General features: G+C 46.5%; 1 protein-coding gene across 4 annotated transcripts in view; it reads left to right on the forward strand.

Annotated features, from left to right (window-relative positions):
- Positions 1-19,496, forward strand: part of LOC144491451 (solute carrier organic anion transporter family member 2A1-like) — a 450,593-nt gene that overhangs the window by 159,286 nt on the left and 271,811 nt on the right. For all 4 annotated transcript variants that reach the window (XM_078209279.1, XM_078209280.1, XM_078209282.1 and 1 more), the window contains exon 5: positions 1,614-1,712. In XM_078209279.1, the coding sequence (XP_078065405.1) occupies positions 1,614-1,712 (99 nt within the window). The remainder of the gene's footprint in view (positions 1-1,613; positions 1,713-19,496) is intronic.

Consider the following 19,496-nt stretch of genomic DNA (forward strand, 5'->3'; position numbering starts at 1 on the left):
ATAGCACGTATAGAGAGATAGCCACAACACAGGCTAAGATTCCCCAGGCAGGAAGGGAATGGGTGACCACCAGACAGAGCAAGAGGCCTAAGCAGGCAGTGCAGGAATCTCTTGTGGTCATTCCCCTGAGAAACACATGTACTGCTTTGGATATTATTGAGGGGAATGATCTTTCAGGAGAAAACAACAGCAGCCAAATTTGTTGTACGAGGGAAGGGCCGTGGATGTCGTCTACATGGATTTTAGTAAAGCATTTGACAAGGTCCCACATGGCAGGCTGGTGCAAAAGGTTAAATCTCATGGGATCAAAGGTGAACTAGCTAGATGGGTACAGAACTGGCTTGGCCATAGAAGACAGAGTGGAGGGGTCTTTTTCTGATTGGAGGTCTGTGACTAGTGGTGTTCTGCAGGGCTCTGTACTGGGACCTCTGCTATTTGTGATGTATATAAATAATTTGGAAGAAGATGTAGCTGGTCTGATTAGTAAGTTTGCGGATGACACAAAGATTGCTGGAGTTGCAGATAGTGATGAACATTGTCAGAGAATACAGCAGGATATAGATAGGCTGGAACATTGGGCGGAGAAATGGCAGATGGAATTTAATCCAGATAAATGCGAAGTGATGCATTTTGGTAGATCTAATGCAGGGGGGAGCTATACAATAAATGGCAGAACCATCAGGAGTATAGACACACAGAGGGATCTGGGTGTGCAAGTCCACAGATCCTTAAAGGTGGCAGCACAGGTGGAGAAGGTGGTGAAGAAGGAATATGGCATGCTTGCCTTTATTGGACGGGGCATAGAGTATAAAAATTGGCATATGATGATGCAGTTATATAGAACGTTGGTTAGGCCACATTTGGAATACTGCGTCCAGTTCTGGTCGCCACACTACCAGAAGGACGTTGAGGCGTTAGAGAGAGTGCAGAAAAGGTTTACCAGGATGTTGCCTGGTATGGAGGGTATTAGCTATGAGGTGAGATTGAGTAAACTCGGGTTGTTCTCCCTGGAAAGACGGAGGTTGAGGGGCGACCTAATAGAAGTTTATAAAATTATGAAGGGCATAGATAGGGTGAACAGTTGGAAGCTTTTTCCCAGGTCAGAAATGACAAACACAAGGGGTCACAAGTTCAAGGTGAGGGGGGCAAGGTTCAATACGGATATGCGGGGGTCGTTTTTTACACAGAGGGTGGTGGGGGCCTGGAATGCACTACCAAGCAAGGTGGTTGAGGCAGACACACTAGGATCATTTAAGACTTATCTAGATAGCCACATGAACAGACTGGGAATAGAGGGATCCAAACGGATGGTCCAGTTAGGAACACATGATCAATGCAGGCTTGGAGGGCCGAAAGGCCTGTTCCTGTGCTGTATTGTTCTTTGTTCTTTGCAAATGTTTACTCTTGCACCAAACCCCTTTGATGATTTAAATATTGCAATCCAACTATCCTCAGTTTAATTAAATTCATTACACCAACCCATACGCACAAAACACATGTGCACACACATACAGCCCCCACAGCCTGTTTAACAGTATATTACAATGATATTGGGAGCGTATGATATTTCTTCACAGGCTATTAAATTTTGTTTTTTCCCTTCCCTTCTCCAGCAATCCTATTTGCCATTTCCGTCTTTGGGCCCGCCTTTGGGTACTTACTGGGGTCAGTGATGTTACGTTTATATGTGGATCTGGACAGGGTGAACCCAGGTAGGTGGAATACAGTGAAAAATGTTGTTCCTTTAACTAGACAGAGAAATGAAACAAAAAAGGGGGAGATTTTCTGCCCTCCCCCCACCTGGCGCAGATTATGCCAATCCCAGAAAACTGCAAGAGGGGCTAAAAATAGGTTTTGCACCCGGCTTCAAATGGATTGCAATCGTCCCAGTCCCTTTCTGCTGGCACAAACTGGATTTCACCCAGAAATGGCACAAGGCCAATTAGCATACTTAAAGGAGCATTTAAAATGCTTAGCCCATTCAATGCCGGATTCTCCTGGTTCCTGGGATCTTCCAACTCTTGTGCTCAGCACGAGCCTGGTGAGAATCACTCCTGGTCTCCTGGACAGGTCGCGCAGATCGCGCCGGTTTTCTCGCCGTTGACACTTGAGCCATTTTTGGGGAAAATTGGGCCAAAGACATCTTTTCCTTCAGTGTATCTGACAATAATTCAAATTACATTGTGCTCTCCAAAGGAAGCGATTGCTTTGTTAGTTTGAATATTTAATAAAGCAATAAATAAATAATATTTAATAAAGCAATAAATATGCATATTTTCACTATTTTTAAGGCACCCTTAATTATTAATAATCTATCCAATCACTTTTCAAATAGCATAGAAAGAAACTGTAACATTCAATCATCAATCTTGTGTCGAGATTGTTGTATCTTTTCCTCTCCCAATTCCCAACTTATCAGATGCCAGTTGCCATAATTAATAAAATCTCTCACATTCTTTGGCCTCTTTCCAATATCTCTGGTAAATGCCTGTCTACCCAGTTCATAGTATCGACATGTAAAAGTAGATACTGAGTTAAATAAAGCATACACGACCCGACCTGTGTAATTTGTCAGCTATCCACAAGTTGATACATATTCACAGATGGATTAACCCATAAATCTCGGTGCACTGCCATAAAATCAAGTTTCTGCAAAACAACTTTTCATATTTGGTCAGCACATTGCACCCAGACCAGTCTGCGGCCTGCATCTGTTTTTAATTACAAATTGACCAAAAATTCCAATATGCTTAACTCTCAGCCAATATTGCATTATTGTTGTTAAAATCATGGTTGTAGTTGTTCTTTCTCCACCTACAATACATTTCAAGAAATCCACCCCCTCTAAACCCTGAACACGAGGGCAATCCCAATTTATGTTGGAAAAGTTGAAATCTCCTCGTATTATTATCCTGATTATTACTCTTACACATCTCTGTGAACTGTCTACATATTTGCTCTTCTAGTTCTCGCTAACTCTTTGGGCGTCTATAATACACTCCTGTGAATGTGGCTGCCCTCTTAACAATTTTACCCACAAGGTTTTACCCTCAAAGCCTCATTTGAAGATCCTTCCAAGATATCATTGCCCCTTATTGTAGTAATGGACTCCTTAGTTAATAGTGCTACACCACCTCCCTTTTAACACCCGCCTCTGTCTCATCCTAAATCCTATACCCCTGTATGTTGAGTTGCCAGTCCTGCCCTTCCTTCAGCCATGTTTCTGTGATGGCAGCAATATCACACTTCCATGTGCTAATCTACAATAGCTTCAATGAGGCCATTAGGGTTGGTTCCTTAGAATATGAACTCTCTGACAGAGTTCTTTATTGCTGGTCCAATCAGGGAGCCTTTGTTGTATATATAATTGTATCTTTGTTCGTGGAACAAGCAGAGAGGAGGTTCCAGTGTGTGAGGTGAGCGACTGACTTTTTAAAGTTTTTCACGGGCTTTGTGTGTGGTAAAATTACTTTAACTTTAACCTTAAGTAACTTTAAAATTTTAGCGGAAGTGGGCCGCGGGGTATGTTGGAAAAGTGTGTCTTTTTTAAGTGCGTGGGAGGTTTAAAAGGGAGGCCACAGTGTAGAGCGGTAACAGGCAGTGGAGTGAGTGGGAAGCAGAGTGTGAGCTGTAAGGGCTTTGGCTCACAGGGCTTCGGGGGACAGGGCGTGCAGGGGTGAGTTTTAATTCTTAGTTTTTAATTCTTATTTACTTTTCTCTGTGTACCTTGGTAAAAAGGGTCAAATATGAGTGTGAAGCCAGTGTGTTGTTCCCAGAGTCGGATGTGGGAGGTCCTGGAGGCACCTGGCCTCCCGGATATCCACATCTGTGTCGAGCTACGGTTCCTGAGGGACCATGTTAGGGAACTGGAACTGCAGCTCGGGGATCCTAGGCTGTTCAGGGAGAATGAGGAGGTGATAGACAAGAGCTATCATCAGGTGGTCACACCAGGGCCATGGGTGGAGGCCAAGTGGGTGACGGCCAGGAAGGGTAAAGCTCGGGTGATTGAGAGCACCCCGGTGGATTTGCCCCTACATAACAAGTACTCCTGCCTGAGTACTGCTGGGGGGGACAGCCCATCTGGGGGAAGCAGCAGTGGCAGTGTCTCCAGAGTGGAGTCCGGCCCTGTAACTCAGAGGGCTAAGGAAAGGAGGAGGAAGGCAGTGTTAATCGGGGACTCGATAGTAAGGGGGTCGGACAGGCGTTTTTGCAGAGGCAGGCGGGAGTCTCGGATGGTGGTCTGTCTCCCAGGGGCCGGGATCCAGGATGTCGCTGGTCGAGTCCCAGAAATCCTGAGGTGGGAGGGAGGGGAGCCAGAGGTGGCGGTACATATTGGTACCGCTGATGTGGGAAGGAAGAGGGAAGGGGTCATGAAAAGAGAGTATAGGGAATTAGGGAGACAGCTGAGAAGGAGGAAAGCAAAGGTAGTAATCTCAGGATTGCTGCCTGTGCCACGGGAAGGTGAGGACAGGAATGGAGTGAGGTGGAGGATGAATGTGTGGCTGAGGGACTGGTGCAGGGGGCAGGGATTCAGGTTCCTGGACCATTGGGACATCTTTAGGGGCAGGTGTGACCTGTACACAAAAAACGGGTGGCACTTGAATCCCAGGGGGACCAATATCCTGGCGGGAAGGTTGGCTAAGGCTACTGGGGAGAGTTTAAACTAGATAGGTTGGGGGGAGGGGTTCGAGACGAGGTGACTGGGAGCGAGGAAGTTAGCTCACAAACAGAGAAGGGTTCTAGACGGTGCAAGAGGGAGGATGGATGGGGGATAGAGAAGGGGAGAGCTCAGACCAAAGGATTGAGATGTGTTTATTTTAATGCCAGGAGTATAGTGAATAAAGGGGATGAGCTCAGAGCGTGGATCGATGCCTGGAAGTGTGATGTTGTGGCCATTACGGAGACTTGGATGTCTCAGGGACAGGACTGGGTACTCCAGGTGCCGGGATTCCGATGTTTCAGGAAGGACAGGGAGGGAGGCAAGAGAGGGGGTGGAGTGGCACTGCTGATCAGGGATAGTGTCACAGCTGTAGAGAAGGTGTATGCTGTGGAGGGATTGTCCACCGAGTCTCTGTGGGTGGAAGTTCAGAGTGGGAAGGGGTCGATCACTTTGTTTTCTATAGGCCGCCCAATAGTAACAGGGAGGTGGAGGAGCAGATAGGGAAACAGATCCTGGAGAGATGCAGTAATAGCAGAGTTGTTGTGATGGGAGACTTTAATTCCCCAAACATGGATTGGAATATCCCTAGGGTAAGGGGATTGGATGGGGAGGAATTTGTTAGGTGTGTGCAGGAGGGTTTCCTGACACAGTATGTGGACAAGCCTACAAGAGGAGAGGCTGTACTTGATCTGATACTGACCAATGAACCTGGACAGGTGTCAGATCTCTCAGTGGGAGAGCATCTTGGGGATAGCGATCATAACTCTATCTCCTTTATGCTTGCATTGGAAAAAGAGAGGATCAGGCAAGCTGGGAAAGCGTTTATATGGAGTAAGGGGAAATATGAAGACATAAGGCAGCAAATTAGAGGAGTAAATTGGAAGGAGGTATTCTCGGGGAAATGTACTGAAGAGAGGTGGCAGTTTTTCAAGGAATCTCTGTCTAGAGTTCTACAGGACAACGTTCCGAGCAGACAGGGAGGATGTGGTAGGTGGTGCACGAAAGCTGTGCGGGACCTAGTCAAGAAGAAAAGGAAAGCATACAAAAGGTTCAGAGAGCTTGGCGAAAATAGGGATCTAGATGAGTATACAGCTTGTAGGAAGGGACTAAGGAAGAACATAAGAACATAAGAAATAGGAGCAGGAGTAGGCCATCTAGCCCCTCGAGCCTGCCCAGCCATTCAATAAGATCATGGCTGATAGAAACATAGAAACATAGAAAACTACAGCACAAAACAGGCCCGTCGGCCCCACAAGTTGTGCCGAACATATCCCTACCTTTTAGGCCTACCTATAACCCTCCATCCTATTAAGTACCATGTACTCATCCAGGAGTCTCTTAAAAGACCCTATTGAATTTGCCTCCACCACCACTGACGGCAGCCGATTCCACTGTGTGAAAAACTTACCCCGAACATTTCCCTTGTACCTACACCCCAGCACCTTAAAACTGTGTCCTCTCATAGCAGCCATTTCCACCCTGGGAAAAAGCCTCTGAGAGTCCACCTGATCTATGCCTCTCAACATCTTATATACCTCTATTAGGTCTCCTCTCATCCTACATCTCTCCAAGGAGAAAAGACCGAGCTCCCTCAGCCTACCCTCATAAGGCATGCCACTCAATCCAAGCAACATCCTTGTAAATCTCCTCTGCACCCTTTCAATCTTTTCCACATCCTTCCTGTAATGAGGCGACCAGAACTGAGCACAGTACTCCAAGTGGGGTCTGACGAGGGTCTTATATAGCTGCATCATTATCCCCGGACTCCAAAACTCAATCCCTCGATTGACAAAGGCCAGCACACCATACGCCTTCTTAACCACCTCCTCCACCTGCGGGGCCGATTTTAGAGTCCTATGGACCCGGACCCCAAGGTCCTTCTGATCCTCTACAGTACTAAGAGTCTTTCCCTTTATATTGTACTCCTTCATCCCATTTGACCTGCCAAAATGGACCACTACGCATTTATCTGGGTTGAAGTCCATCTGCCACTTCTCCGCCCAGTCTTGCATCCTATCTATGTCCCTCTGTAACTTCTGGCATCCCTCCAGACTATCCACAATCCCACCAACATTCGTGTCGTCGGCAAACTTACCAACCCATTCCTCCACTTCCTCATCCAGGTCATTTATGAAAATGACAAACAGCAAGGGTCCCAGAATAGATCCCTGGGGCACACCACTGGTGACCAACCTCCAATTAGAAAAAGACCCATCTATACACACTCTGAAGTGGATCAGTTCCACTTACCCGCCTGCTCCCCATAACCCTTAATTCCCCTACCGATCAGAAATCCATCTATCCGTGACTTAAACATATTCAACGAGGTAGCCTCCACCACTTCAGTGGGCAGAGAATTCCAGAGATTCACCACCCTCTGAGAGAAGAAGTTCCTCCTCAACTCTGTCCTAAACTGACCCCCCTTTATTTTGAGGCTGTGCCCTCTAGTTCTGGTTTCCTTTCTAAGTGGAAAGAATCTCTCCACTTCTACCCTATCCAGCCCCTTCATTATCTTATATGCCTCTATAAGATCACCCCTCAGCCTTCTAAACTCCAACGAGTACAAATCTAATCTGCTCAATCTCTCCTCATAATCTACACCCCTCATCTCCGGTATCAACCTGGTGAACCTTCTCTGCACTCCCTCCAAGGCCAGTATATCCTTTCGCAAGTAAGGGGACCAAAACTGCACACAGTATTCCAGCTGCGGCCTCACCAATGCCTTGTATAGATGCAGCAAGACTTCTCTGCTTTTATATTCTATCCCCCTCGCGATCAATGCCAGAAGGAAATTAGGAGAGCCAGAAGGGGTCACGAGAAGGCCTTGGCATGTGTGAAGAGTAAGAGGATGAGAAGTGAAGGAATAGGGCCTATAAAAGGTGAAGGCAGGGAAGTCTGTACGGAACCAGTAGAAATGGCAGAGGTGCTTCATGAGTATTTTGCCTCGGTTTTCACAGAGGAGAAGGACCTGGGTGGATGTACTGCGGGCTTGCGGTGGACTGAAAAGATTGAGTATGTGGACTTTAAGAAAGAGGTTGTGCTGGAATCTTTGAATGACATCAAGATAGATAAGTCGTCGGGTCCGGATGGGATGTACCCCAGGTTACTGTGGGAGGCGAGGGAAGAGATTGCAGAGCCTCTGGCGATGATCTTTGCGTCGTCGATGGAGACGGGAGAGCTGCCGGAGGATTGGAGGATTGCGGATGTGGTTCCTATTTTCAAGAAGGGGAATAGGGATAGCCCAGGAAATTACTGACCGGTGAGCCTAACCTCAGTGGTTGGTAAGCTGATGGAGAAGATCCTGAGGGACAAGATTTATGAGCATTTAGAGAGGTTTAGTATGCTCAAGAATACGCAGCATGGCTTTGCCAAAGGCGGATCGTGCCTTACGAGCCTGGTGGAGTTCTTCGAAAATGTGACGAAACGCATTGACGAAGGGAAAGCGGTAGATGTGGTTTATATGGATTTTAGCAAGGCGTTCGACAAGGTCCCCCATGCAAGACTTCTAGAAAAAGTGAGAGGGCATGGGATCAAAGGGGCTGCTGCCCTGTGGATCCAGAACTGCCTTGCCCAAAGGAGGCAGAGTGGGCATAGATGGGTCTTTTTCTCAATGGAGGTTGGTCACCAGTGATGTGCCCCAGGAATCTGTTCTGGGACCCTTGGTGTTTGTCATTTTCATAAATGACCTGGATGAGGAAGTGGAGGGATGTGTTGGTAAGTTTGCCGATGACACGAAGGTTGGTGGGGTTGTGGATAGTCTGGAGGGATGTCAGAAGTTACAGAGGGACATTGATAGGATGCAAGACTGGGCGGAGAAGTGTCAGATGGACTTCAACCCAGATAACTGCGTAGTGGTCCATTTTGGCAGGTCAAATGGGATGAAGGAGTACAATATAAAGGGAAAGACTCTTAGTACTGTAGAGGATCAGAAGGACCTTGGGGTCTGGGTCCATAGGACTCTAAAATCGGCCCCGCAGGTGGAGGAGGTGGTTAAGAAGGTGTATGGTGTGCTGGCCTTTATCAATCTAGGGATTGAGTTTAGGAGTCCGGGGATAATGATGCAGCTATATAAGACCCTCGTCAGACCCCACTTGGAGTAATGTGCTCAGTTCTGGTTGCCTCATTACAGGAAGGATGTGGAAAAGATTGAAAGGGTGCAGAGGAGATTTGCAAGGATGTTGCCTGGATTGAGTGGCATGCCTTATGAGGAGAGGCTGAGGGAGCTCGGTCTTTTCTCCTTGGAGAGATGTAGGATGAGAGGAGACCTAATAGAGGTATATAAGATGTTGAGAGGCATAGATCGGGTGGACTCTCAGAGGCTTTTTCCCAGGGTGGAAATGGCTGCTACGAGAGGACACAGGTTTAAGGTGCTGGGGGGTAGGTACAGGGGAAATGTTGGGGGGAAGTTTTTCACACAGACGGTGGTGGGCGAGTGGAATCGGCTGCCGTCAGTGGTGGTGGAGGCAAACTCAATAGGGTCTTTTAAGAGACTCATGGATGAGTACATGGTACTTAATAGGATGAAGGGTTATAGGTAGGTCTAGAAGGTAGGGATATGTTCGGCACAACTTGTGGGGCCGAAGGGCCTGTTTTGAGCTGTAGTTTTTCTATGTTTCTATGTTTCTCGGAGTGTCAGGTCTCCTGGCACTCTGAATGCTGACTCAAAGCTTGTAATACTCTATGCACGTAAATAGAGCTTGTAAATAAATGGGAATCTGGTCAAGGGATACCGGCCTCCTCTGATTTATTTTAATGGTGACAAGGAAAAAAGAATGACCTGAAGGAACTTGCTCACTAACAGCTGTGACACATTGGGGATGAGCCATTGTCAGGCATCCCGCCTCTGTGTGGAAAACTGGACTCTTTTGACTTTGCTGTGGACGATTGGGCCCAATATGGAGAACAAATGCATTTTTGTTTAGGGCTAATGACATAGTTTCAGATTAAAAGCAACAGGTCATTCTTCTGACTGTTTTTGGACCGTCGTTATTTTCCGCTGTGTGCAGTTTAACTTTCCCGGAGGCCCCAGATACCAAAACGTTCCAGGAATTGGCAGACCTAGTGAAAGAATATTGTGATGCTAAGCCACCTCTGATCCTGAGAAGGTACTGGTTTTACTCGGCAATCCGGGAGATGGGGAGTTTGTCACGCATTTCTTAACAATGTTGAGACATCTGGCAGAAGCTTGCTAATTCACATTGACGATAAATGAGATGTTAAGAGACCAGCAAGTATGCAGGATAAATAATGTGACTATCCAAAAATACCAACTGGACTGTAAATGAGCACTACAACTGACTTTGTCGTTAGAAAATGCAGCAAGTGGGGCATACGATGGAAGTGGACGCCCACACCAGTGCAACTGAGTTAGGGAACCACAACTTGGGGGCAGGAAATTATATCGCCTCCCTCAGGAAGGATCCAGAAGCTAGTAAACCCAAGTCTTCCTGGAGGATCACCCAAAACAAGGCCAAGTTTGGACCAGACAGACAACAATCCCTGCAGAATCCCGCCTGGCAAGTCATTGTAACTGTTGCTGGGATTCGGAGTCAGAGCAGCAAAAGAAAGTCAAAATGACACGTAGGCTGATGACCAGCAGAATACACACCCTGGAAGCCCCACCCACATCTGATGAGGATCAATTAAACTGCATAACAATGACCACATCGGAAACTATTAAAATAACCTTGAGACTAAATGGACAGCCAGTATTAATGGAGGTCGACACAGGTGCGGCCGTATCTGTCGTCGGGGAAGAAGTGTTCAGCAAAATTTGCACTGGACTCCAACGCTTTTCCTTAATCAAGATTTTGGCAAGACTGAGGACTCATACAGGGGAACTACTGAGAGTTGTGGGTATGTCCTTTGTTCCTGTTTCTTACAAAAAGCAACTGGTTAGGTTACCATTAATGGTAGTGGAGGGCTCAGGGTTGAGCTTAATGGGGCGAAACTGGCTGAGAGAAAATGAATTGGATTGGGTAAACATTTTCCAGTTGGAGAACGTCTGTTTGAATGAAGTCCTGCTAAAATACCAGGAGGTTTTTTGAGAAGGGATGGGAACAATAAAAGGAGCTGAAGTGACATGTTGATCTGGATGCAGTTCCATAATTTTGCAAGGCCCACCCGGTTCCATTTGCTTTAAAGAGAGGAAGTGGAAATAGAAATTAAAAGATTGGGATGAGAAGATGTAATAAAACTTGTCCAATTTGCGGAATGGGTAGCACCTGTGGTGCCAATTATGAAGCCAGATGGTTCAGTCCATTTTGGTGGGGACTTCAAACAATGTAGAAACAAGAAGCAGGAGTCGGCCATTCAGCTCTTCGAGCCTGCTCATGACTGATCATCGAATGCAATATCCTGATACCCCTCCCATATCCGTTGATCCCTTTAGCCCCAAGAGCTGTATCTAATTTCTAATTGATATTCGACATTTTGGCCTCAACTACATTCCAAGGAAGTGAATTTAACACATCCATACCCTCTGGGTGAAGAAATTTCTCCTCACCTCAGTTCTAAAAGGTTTACTCCTTATCCTCAAACTATGACCCCTAGTTCTGGACCACCCCACCATTGGGAACATTCTTTCAGAATCTACCCTGTCTAACCCTGTTAGAATTTTATAAGTTTCTTTGAGATCCCCTCTCACTCTTCTAAACTCCAGTGAATATAACCCTCACTGACTCAATCTCTCCTCATATGACAGACCTGCCATCCCAGGAATCAGCCTGGTAAACCTTCGCTGTACTCCCTCTATAGCAAGGACATCTTTCCTCAGATAAGGACACCAAAACAGCACACAATACTCCAGGTGTGGCCTCACCAAGCCCTGTACAATTGCAGCAAAACATCCCTATCCCTATACTCAAATCATCTTGCTATGAAGGCCAACATAACATTTGCCTTCTTTACTGCCTGCTGTACCTCTGCGCTTACTTTCAGCGATTAATGCATGAGGATTCCAAGGTCTCATTGAGTATCCACCTCTCTCAATTTACACGCATTCAAATAATAATCTGTCTTCCTATTATTGCTACCAATTTGGATAACCTCACATTTATCCACATTATACTGCATCTGCCATGCAGATGCCCACACACTCAGCCTGTCCAAATCCCGTTGAAGCCTCTCTGCATCCTCCTCACAGCTCACCCTCCCATCCAACTTTATCAGAGGTAATAGTGGATGCGTTAGTGATTATTTATCAAAACTCGTTGCATTCTGGGGTAGTGCCGGTTGATTGGAAAACGGCTAATGTTACGCCGCTGTTTAAAAAAGGAAGGAGACAAAAGGCGGGTAACTATAGGCCGGTCAGCTTAACGTCTGTAGTAGGGAAAATGCTGGAATCCATTATTAAAGAGGAGATAGCAGGGCATCTGGATAGAAATGGTTCGATCAATCAGACGCAGCATGGATTCATGAGGGGAAAGTCGTGCTTGACGAACATGTCGGATTTTTATGAAGATGTGACGAGGGCGGTTGATGGAGGAGAACCGGTGGATGCGGTGTTTTTGGATTTCCAAAAGGCGTTTGATAAGGTGCCCCATAAAAGGCTGCTGAAGAAGATTAGGGCACACGGAGTTGGGGGTAGTGTGTTAAAGTGGATTGGGGACTGGCTATCCGACAGGAAGCAAAGAGTCGGAATAAATGGGTGTTTTTCCGGTTGGAGGAAGGTAACTAGTGGCGTGCCGCAGGGATCGGTACTCGGGCCGCAACTGTTTACCATTTATATAGATGATCTGGAGGAGGGGACGGAGTGTAGGGTAACGAAGTTTGCAGACGACACAAAGATAAGTGGAAAAGTGAATCATGTGGAGGACGGAGAAGATCTGCAGAGAGATTTGGACAGGCTGAGTGAGTGGGCGAGGATATGGCAAATGGAGTATAACGTTGATAAATGCGAGGTTATACACTTTGGAGGAAATAATAATAACAAATGGGATTACTATCTCAATGGAAACAAATTAAAACATGCTACCGTGCAAAGGGACCTGGGGGTCCTTGTGCATGAGACGCAAAAGCCCAGTCTGCAGGTACAACAGGTGATCAAGAAGGCAAATGGGATGTTGGCCTATATTGCGAGGGGGATAGAATATAAAAGCAGGGATGTCTTGATGCACCTGTACAGGGCATTGGTGAGGCCGCAGCTGGAATACTGTGTGCAGTGTTGGTCCCCTTATATGAGGAAGGATATATTGGCATTGGAGGGAGTGCAGAGAAGGTTCACCAGGTTGATACCGGAGATGAGGGGTTTGGATTATGAGGAGAGGCTGAGGAGATTGGGTTTGTACTCGTTGGAGTTTAGAAGGATGAGGGGGGATCTTATGGAGACTTATAAGATAATGCGGGGGCTGGATAGGGTGGAGGCGGAGAGATTCTTTCCACTTAGTAAGGAAGTTAAAACTAGAGGACACAGCCTCAAAATAAAGGGGGGTCGGTTTAAGACAGAGTTGAGGAGGAACTTCTTCTCCCAGAGGGTGGTGAATCTCTGGAATTCTCTGCCCACTGAGGTGGTGGAGGCTACCTCGCTGAATATGTTTAAAGCGCGGATGGATGGATTCCTGATCGGTAAGGGAATTAAGGGTTATGGGGATCAGGCGGGTAAGTGGTACTGATCCACGTCAGATCAGCCATGATCTTATTGAATGGCGGGGCAGACTCGAGGGGCTAGATGGCCTACTCCTGCTCCTATTTCTTATGTTCTTATGTTCTTATGTATCATCTGCAAATTTGGAGATAATACATTCAGTTCCCTCTTCCAAATAATTAATGTATAATGTGAACAGTGAGGTCCTAGCACTGAGGAACCCCACTAGTCACTGACTGCCAATCAGAAAAAGACCCATTTATGCCAACTCTTTGCTTCCTATCTGCTAACCAACTTTCGATCCATCTCAAGACATTACCTCCAATCCCATGTGCTAGTCTGTTATGTGAGACCTTGTTGAAAGCCTTCTGAAAGTCTAAATAAACCACATCTATTGTTTCTCCTTGGTCAACTCTACTAGTTACATCTTCAAAAAATTCCAATAGATTCATCAAGCATAATTTCCTTTTTGTAAATCCATTCTGACTTTTCTGATTATACCACTGCCTTCCAAATGCCAAGTTATGAAATCCTTGATTATAGACTCTTGCAACTTCCCCAGTACCAACGTTAGGCTCACTGGTTGATAGTTCCCTGTTTTCCCTCTGCCTCCCTTTTTGAATAGTGGGCTTACATTAGCTACCCTCCAATCTGTAGGAACTATTCCAGAGTCCAAAGAATTTTGGAAAATAACCACCAATGGACCTACTATTTCCAGGGCTACTTCATTAAGTATTTTGGGATGAAGATTATCAGGGCCTGGAGATTTATCTACCTTCAATCCCATCAATTTCTGCAAGACCATTTCAAACAATCAACTGTTATTCACAACTGGATAAATACCCAATTCCTCGGATTGAAGTTTGTATGCAAAGATGCCCGGGGACTCCTCTTTCAAAATTAGTTACAGGTGATGCTTATTTGCAGTTGCAGCTGGATGAAGATTCGCAGAAATATGCCACCATCAATACACAAAAGGGCCTGTATCTTGGGGCGGCACAGTGGCACAGTGGTTAGCACTGGGGGTTGCTGGAGCAAGAGGGTAGCCAGGGAGAGGGTTGGCCTACTGAAGGACAAGGGAGGGAATCGATGCGTGGAACCAGAGGAAATGGGCGAGGTATTAAATGAGTACTTTGCGTCAGTATTCACCAACGAGAAGGACTTGGTGGATGATGAGTCTGGGAAAGGATGTGTAGATAGTTTGAGTCATGTTGAGATCAAAAAGGAGGAGGTATTGGGGTTCTTGAAAAACATTAAGGTAGACAAGTCCCCAGGGCCTGATGGGATATACCCCAGAATACTGAGAGAGGCAAGGGAGGAAATTGCTGGGGCCTTGAGAGAAATCTTTGTATCCTCACTGGCTACAGGGGAGGTCATGATGTGGAGATGCCGGCGTTGGACTGGGGTAAACACAGTAAGAAGTTTAACAACACCAGGTTAAAGTCCAACAGGTTTATTTGGTAGCAAAAGCCACACAAGCTTTCGAGGCTCTAAGCCCCTTCTTCAGGTGAGTGGGAATTCTGTTCACAAACAGAATTTATAAAGACACAGACTCAATTTGCATGAATAATGGTTGGAATGCGAATACTTACAACTAATCCAGTCTTTAAGAAACAAAACAATGGGAGTGGAGAGAGCATCAAGACAGGCTAAAAAGATGTGTATTGTCTCCAGACAAGACAGCCAGTGAAACTCTGCAGGTCCACGCAACTGTGGGAGTTACAAATATTGTGACATGAACCCAATATCCCGGTTGAGGCCGTCCTTGTGTGTGCGGAACTTGGCTATCAGTTTCTGCTCAGCGACTCTGCGCTGTCGTGTGTCGCGAAGGCCGCCTTGGAGAACGCTTACCCGAATATCAGAGGCCGAATGCCCATGACCGCTTCAGCCGAATGCCCGTGACCGTGACTTCAGCGGTCACGGGCATTCGGCCTCTGATATTCGGGTAAGCGTTCTCCAAGGCGGCCTTCGCGACACACGACAGCGCAGAGTCGCTGAGCAGAAACTGATAGCCAAGTTCCGCACACACAAGGACGGCCTCAACCAGGATATTGGGTTCATGTCACAATATTTGTAACTCCCACAGTTGCGTGGACCTGCAGAGTTTCACTGGCTGTCTTGTCTGGAGACAATACACATCTTTTTAGCCTGTCTTGATGCTCTCTCCACTCCCATTGTTTTGTTTCTTAAAGACTGGATTAGTTGTAAGTATTCGCATTCCAACCATTATTCATGTAAATTGAGTCTGTGTCTTTATAAATTCTGTTTGTGAACAGAATTCCCACTCACCTGAAGAAGGGGCTTAGAGCCTCGAAAGCTTGTGTGGCTTTTGCTACCAAATAAACCTGTTGGACTTTAACCTGGTGTTGTTAAACTTCTTATAGGGGAGGTCCCAGAGGATTGGAGAATAGCCAATGTTGTTCCTTTGTTTAAGAAAGGTAGCAAGAATAATCCAGGTAATTACAGGCCAGTGAGCCTGAAGTCAGTGGGAGGGAAATTATTGGAGAGGATTCTGCGAGACAGGATTTATTCCCACTTGGAAATAAGTGGACATATTAGTGAGAGACAACATGGTTTTGTGAAGGGAAGGTCGTGTCTCATGAACTTGATCGAGTTTTTCGAGGAAGTGACGAAGATGAGTGATGAGGATAGGGCAGTGGATGTTGTCTACATGGACTTCAGTAAGGCCTTTGACAAGGTTCCTCATGGCAGACTGGTGCAGAAGGTGAAGTTGCATGGGATCAAAGGTGAGCTGGCAAGATGGATACAAAACTGGCTCGGTCAAAGAAGACAGAGGGTAGCAGTGGAAGGGTGCATTTCTGAATGGAGGGCTGTGACAAGTGGTGTTCCTCAGGGATCAGTGCTGGGACCTTTGCTGTTTGTAATATATATAAATGATTTGGAGGAAAATGTAACTGGATTGATTAGTAAGTTTGCAGACGACACAAAGGTTGGTGGATTTGCGGATAGCGATGAGGATCATCAGAGGATACAGCAGGATATAGATCAGTTGGAGACTTGGGCGGAGAGATGGCAGATAGAGTTTAATCCAGACAAACGTGAGGTAATGCATTTTGGAAGGTCTATTACAGATAGGAAATATACAGTAAATGGCAGAATCCTTAAGAGTATTGATAGGCAAAGGGATCTGGGTGTACTGGTACACAGATCACTGAAAGTGGCAATGCAGATGGAGAAGGTAGTCAAGAAGGCATACGGCATGCTTGCCTTCATCGGCCGGGACACTGAGTTTAAAAATTGGCAAGTCATGTTGCAGCTTTATAGAACCTTAGTTCGGCCGCACTTGGAATATAGTGTTCAATTCTGGTTGCCACACTACCAGAAGGATGTGGAGGCTTTGGAGAGGGTACAGAAAAGATTTACCAGGATGTTGCCTGGTATGGAGGGCATTAGCTATGAGGAGAGGTTGGAGAAACTTGGTTTGTTCTCACTGGAGCGACGGAGGTTGAGGGGAGACCGATAGAAGTCTACAAGATTATGAGAGGCATGGACAGAATGGATAGTCAGAAGCTTTTTCCCAGGGTGGAAGAGTCAATTACTCGGGGGCATAGGTTTAATGTGCGAGGGCTAAGGTTTAAAGGAGATGTACGAGGCAGATTTTTTACACAGAGAGTAGTGGGTGCCTGGAACGCGTTGCCGGGGGAGGTAGTGGAAGCGGACGTGGTAGTGACTTTTAAGGGGCGTCTTGACAAGTACATGAATAGGATGGGACTAGAGGGATATGGCCCCCGGAAGGGTCGGGGGTTTTTGTGAAATCTGGCAGCATGGTCGGTGCAGGCTTGGAGGGCCGAAGGGCCTGTTCCTTTGCTGTAATTTTCTTTGTTCTTTGCTGCCTCACAGCGCCAGGAATCTGGGTTCAATTCCTGATTTGGGTGGCTGTTCTGTGGGGAGCTTGCATGTGCTCCCCATGTCTGCGTGAGTTTCCTTTGGGTGCTCCAGTTTCCTCCCACTATCCAAAGATGTGTGGGTTAGTTTGATTGGCCATGCTAAATTACCCCTTAGTGTCAGGGGGATTAGTAGGGTAAATATGTGGGATCATGAGGTTAGGGCCTGGGTGGGATTGTTGTCGGTGCAGGCTCGATGGGCCAAATGGCCTCCTTCTGCACTGTAGGTATTCTATTCTAATATGCAAGGTTACCTTTTGCGATATCGTCAGCCTGCGTGATTTTCCAGAGAACAACGGAGAACATATTACAGACTTTACCACAGGTGGCCATTTACCTGCATAACGTGCTCATTACAGGTAAAAACAAGGGCAGAACACCTGCAGAATCTGGAGGAAGTCCTCAGATGGCTGCCAATAGCTGGTGTGCACTTAAGGAGGGAGAAGTGCGTTTCCTTTGTATCTCAAGAGACCTATCTGGGTTACAAAGTGGACAAAGCAGATCTACATTCTTTGGAGGACTGGATGTGGGTGATTAAATATGTCCAGGCTCCCACTTCAATTCAGGAGTTACAATTATTTTTAGGACTAGTGACGTACTACGGGAAATTCATCCCAGACCAGGCCTCCATCTTGGCTTCCCTGCATCAACTGTTAAAAAAGGTTCAAGCTTGGGAATGGTCTGCCCGCTTTTAAGCAAATAAAACAACAGCTGTCATCGGCGAATATCTTAGCACATTACAACCCTCGAAAAGAGAGCTCACCTGTGATGCATCTCCATACAGCATCGGGGCAGTTTTAGCATATAGATGGCACAATGAAGAGGAACAGCCAATAACTATGCCTCCAGTATCCTTGGTGACAGCAGTATGAAAGTACGCCCATATTGAGAAAGGAGGTCTGGCAGTAATATTTGGAGTGTAGAAATTCCATCAATACCTACATGGATGGAAATTTGTGATAGTCACTGATCACAAGCCGTTGCTGGGACTAATGAAAGAGCATGATGTGGAGATGCTAGCGTTGGACTGGGGTAAACACAGTAAGAAGTCTAACAACACCAGGTTAAAGTCCAACAGGTTTATTTGGTAGCAAAAGCCACGAGCTTTCGGCACTAATGAAAGAGGACAAAGAACAATACAGCACAGGAACAGGCCCTTCGGCCCTCCAAGCCTGTGCCGCTCCCTGGTCCAAACTAGACCATTCTTTTGTATCCCTCCATTCCCACTTCGTTCATATGGCTGTCTAGATAAGTCTTAAACGTTCCCAGTGTGTCCGCCTCTACCACCTTGCCTGGCAGCGCATTCCAGGCCCCCACCACCCTCTGTGTAAAATATGTCCTTCTGATATCTGTGTTAAACCTCCCCCCCTTCACCTTGAACCTATGACCCCTCGTGAACGTCACCACCGAGCTGGGGAAATTCTTCCCACCGTTCACCCTATCTATGCCTTTCATAATTTTATACACCTCTATTAAGTATCCCCTCATTCTCCGTCTTTCCAGGGAGAACAACCCCAGTTTACCCAATCCCTCCTCATAACTAAGCCCCTCCATACCAGGCAACATCCTGGTAAACCTCCTCTGTACTCTCTCCAAAGCCTCCACGTCCTTCTGGTAGTGTGGCGACCAGAACTGGACGCAGTATTCCAAATGCGGCCGAACCAACGTTCTATACATCTGCAACATCAGACCCCAACTTTTATACTCTATGCCCCGTCCTATAAAGGCAAGCATGCCATATGCCTTCTTCACCACCTTCTCCACCTGTGACGTCACCTTCAAGGATCTGTGGACTTGCACACCCAGGTCCCTCTGCGTATCTACACCCTTTATGGTTTTGCCATTTATCGTATAGCTCCTCCCTACGTTATTTCTACCAAAATGCATCACTTCGCATTTATCAGGATTAAACTCCATCTGCCATTTCTTTGCCCAAATTTCCAGCCTATCTATATCCTTCTGTAGCTTCTGACAATGCTCCTCACTATCTGCAAGTCCTGCCATTTTTGTGTCGTCTGCAAACTTACTGATCACCCCAGTTACACCTTCTTCCAGATCGTTTATATAAATCACAAACAGCAGAGGTCCCAATACAGAGCCCTGCAGAACACCACTAGTCACAGGCCTCCAGCCGGAAAAAGACCACTCCACTACCACCCTCTGTCTTCTGTGACCAAGCCAGTTCTCCACCCATCTAGCCACCTCCCCCTTTATCCCATGAGATCCAACCTTTTTCACCAGCCTACCATGAGGGACTTTGTCAAACGCTTTACTAAAGTCCATATAGACGACATCCACGGCCCTTCCCTCGTCAACCATTCTAGTCACTTCTTCAAACAACTCCACC

This window comes from Mustelus asterias, chromosome 3, assembly GCF_964213995.1.
Source record: "Mustelus asterias chromosome 3, sMusAst1.hap1.1, whole genome shotgun sequence".
In the NCBI taxonomy this organism is placed as follows: Eukaryota; Metazoa; Chordata; class Chondrichthyes; order Carcharhiniformes; family Triakidae; genus Mustelus; species Mustelus asterias.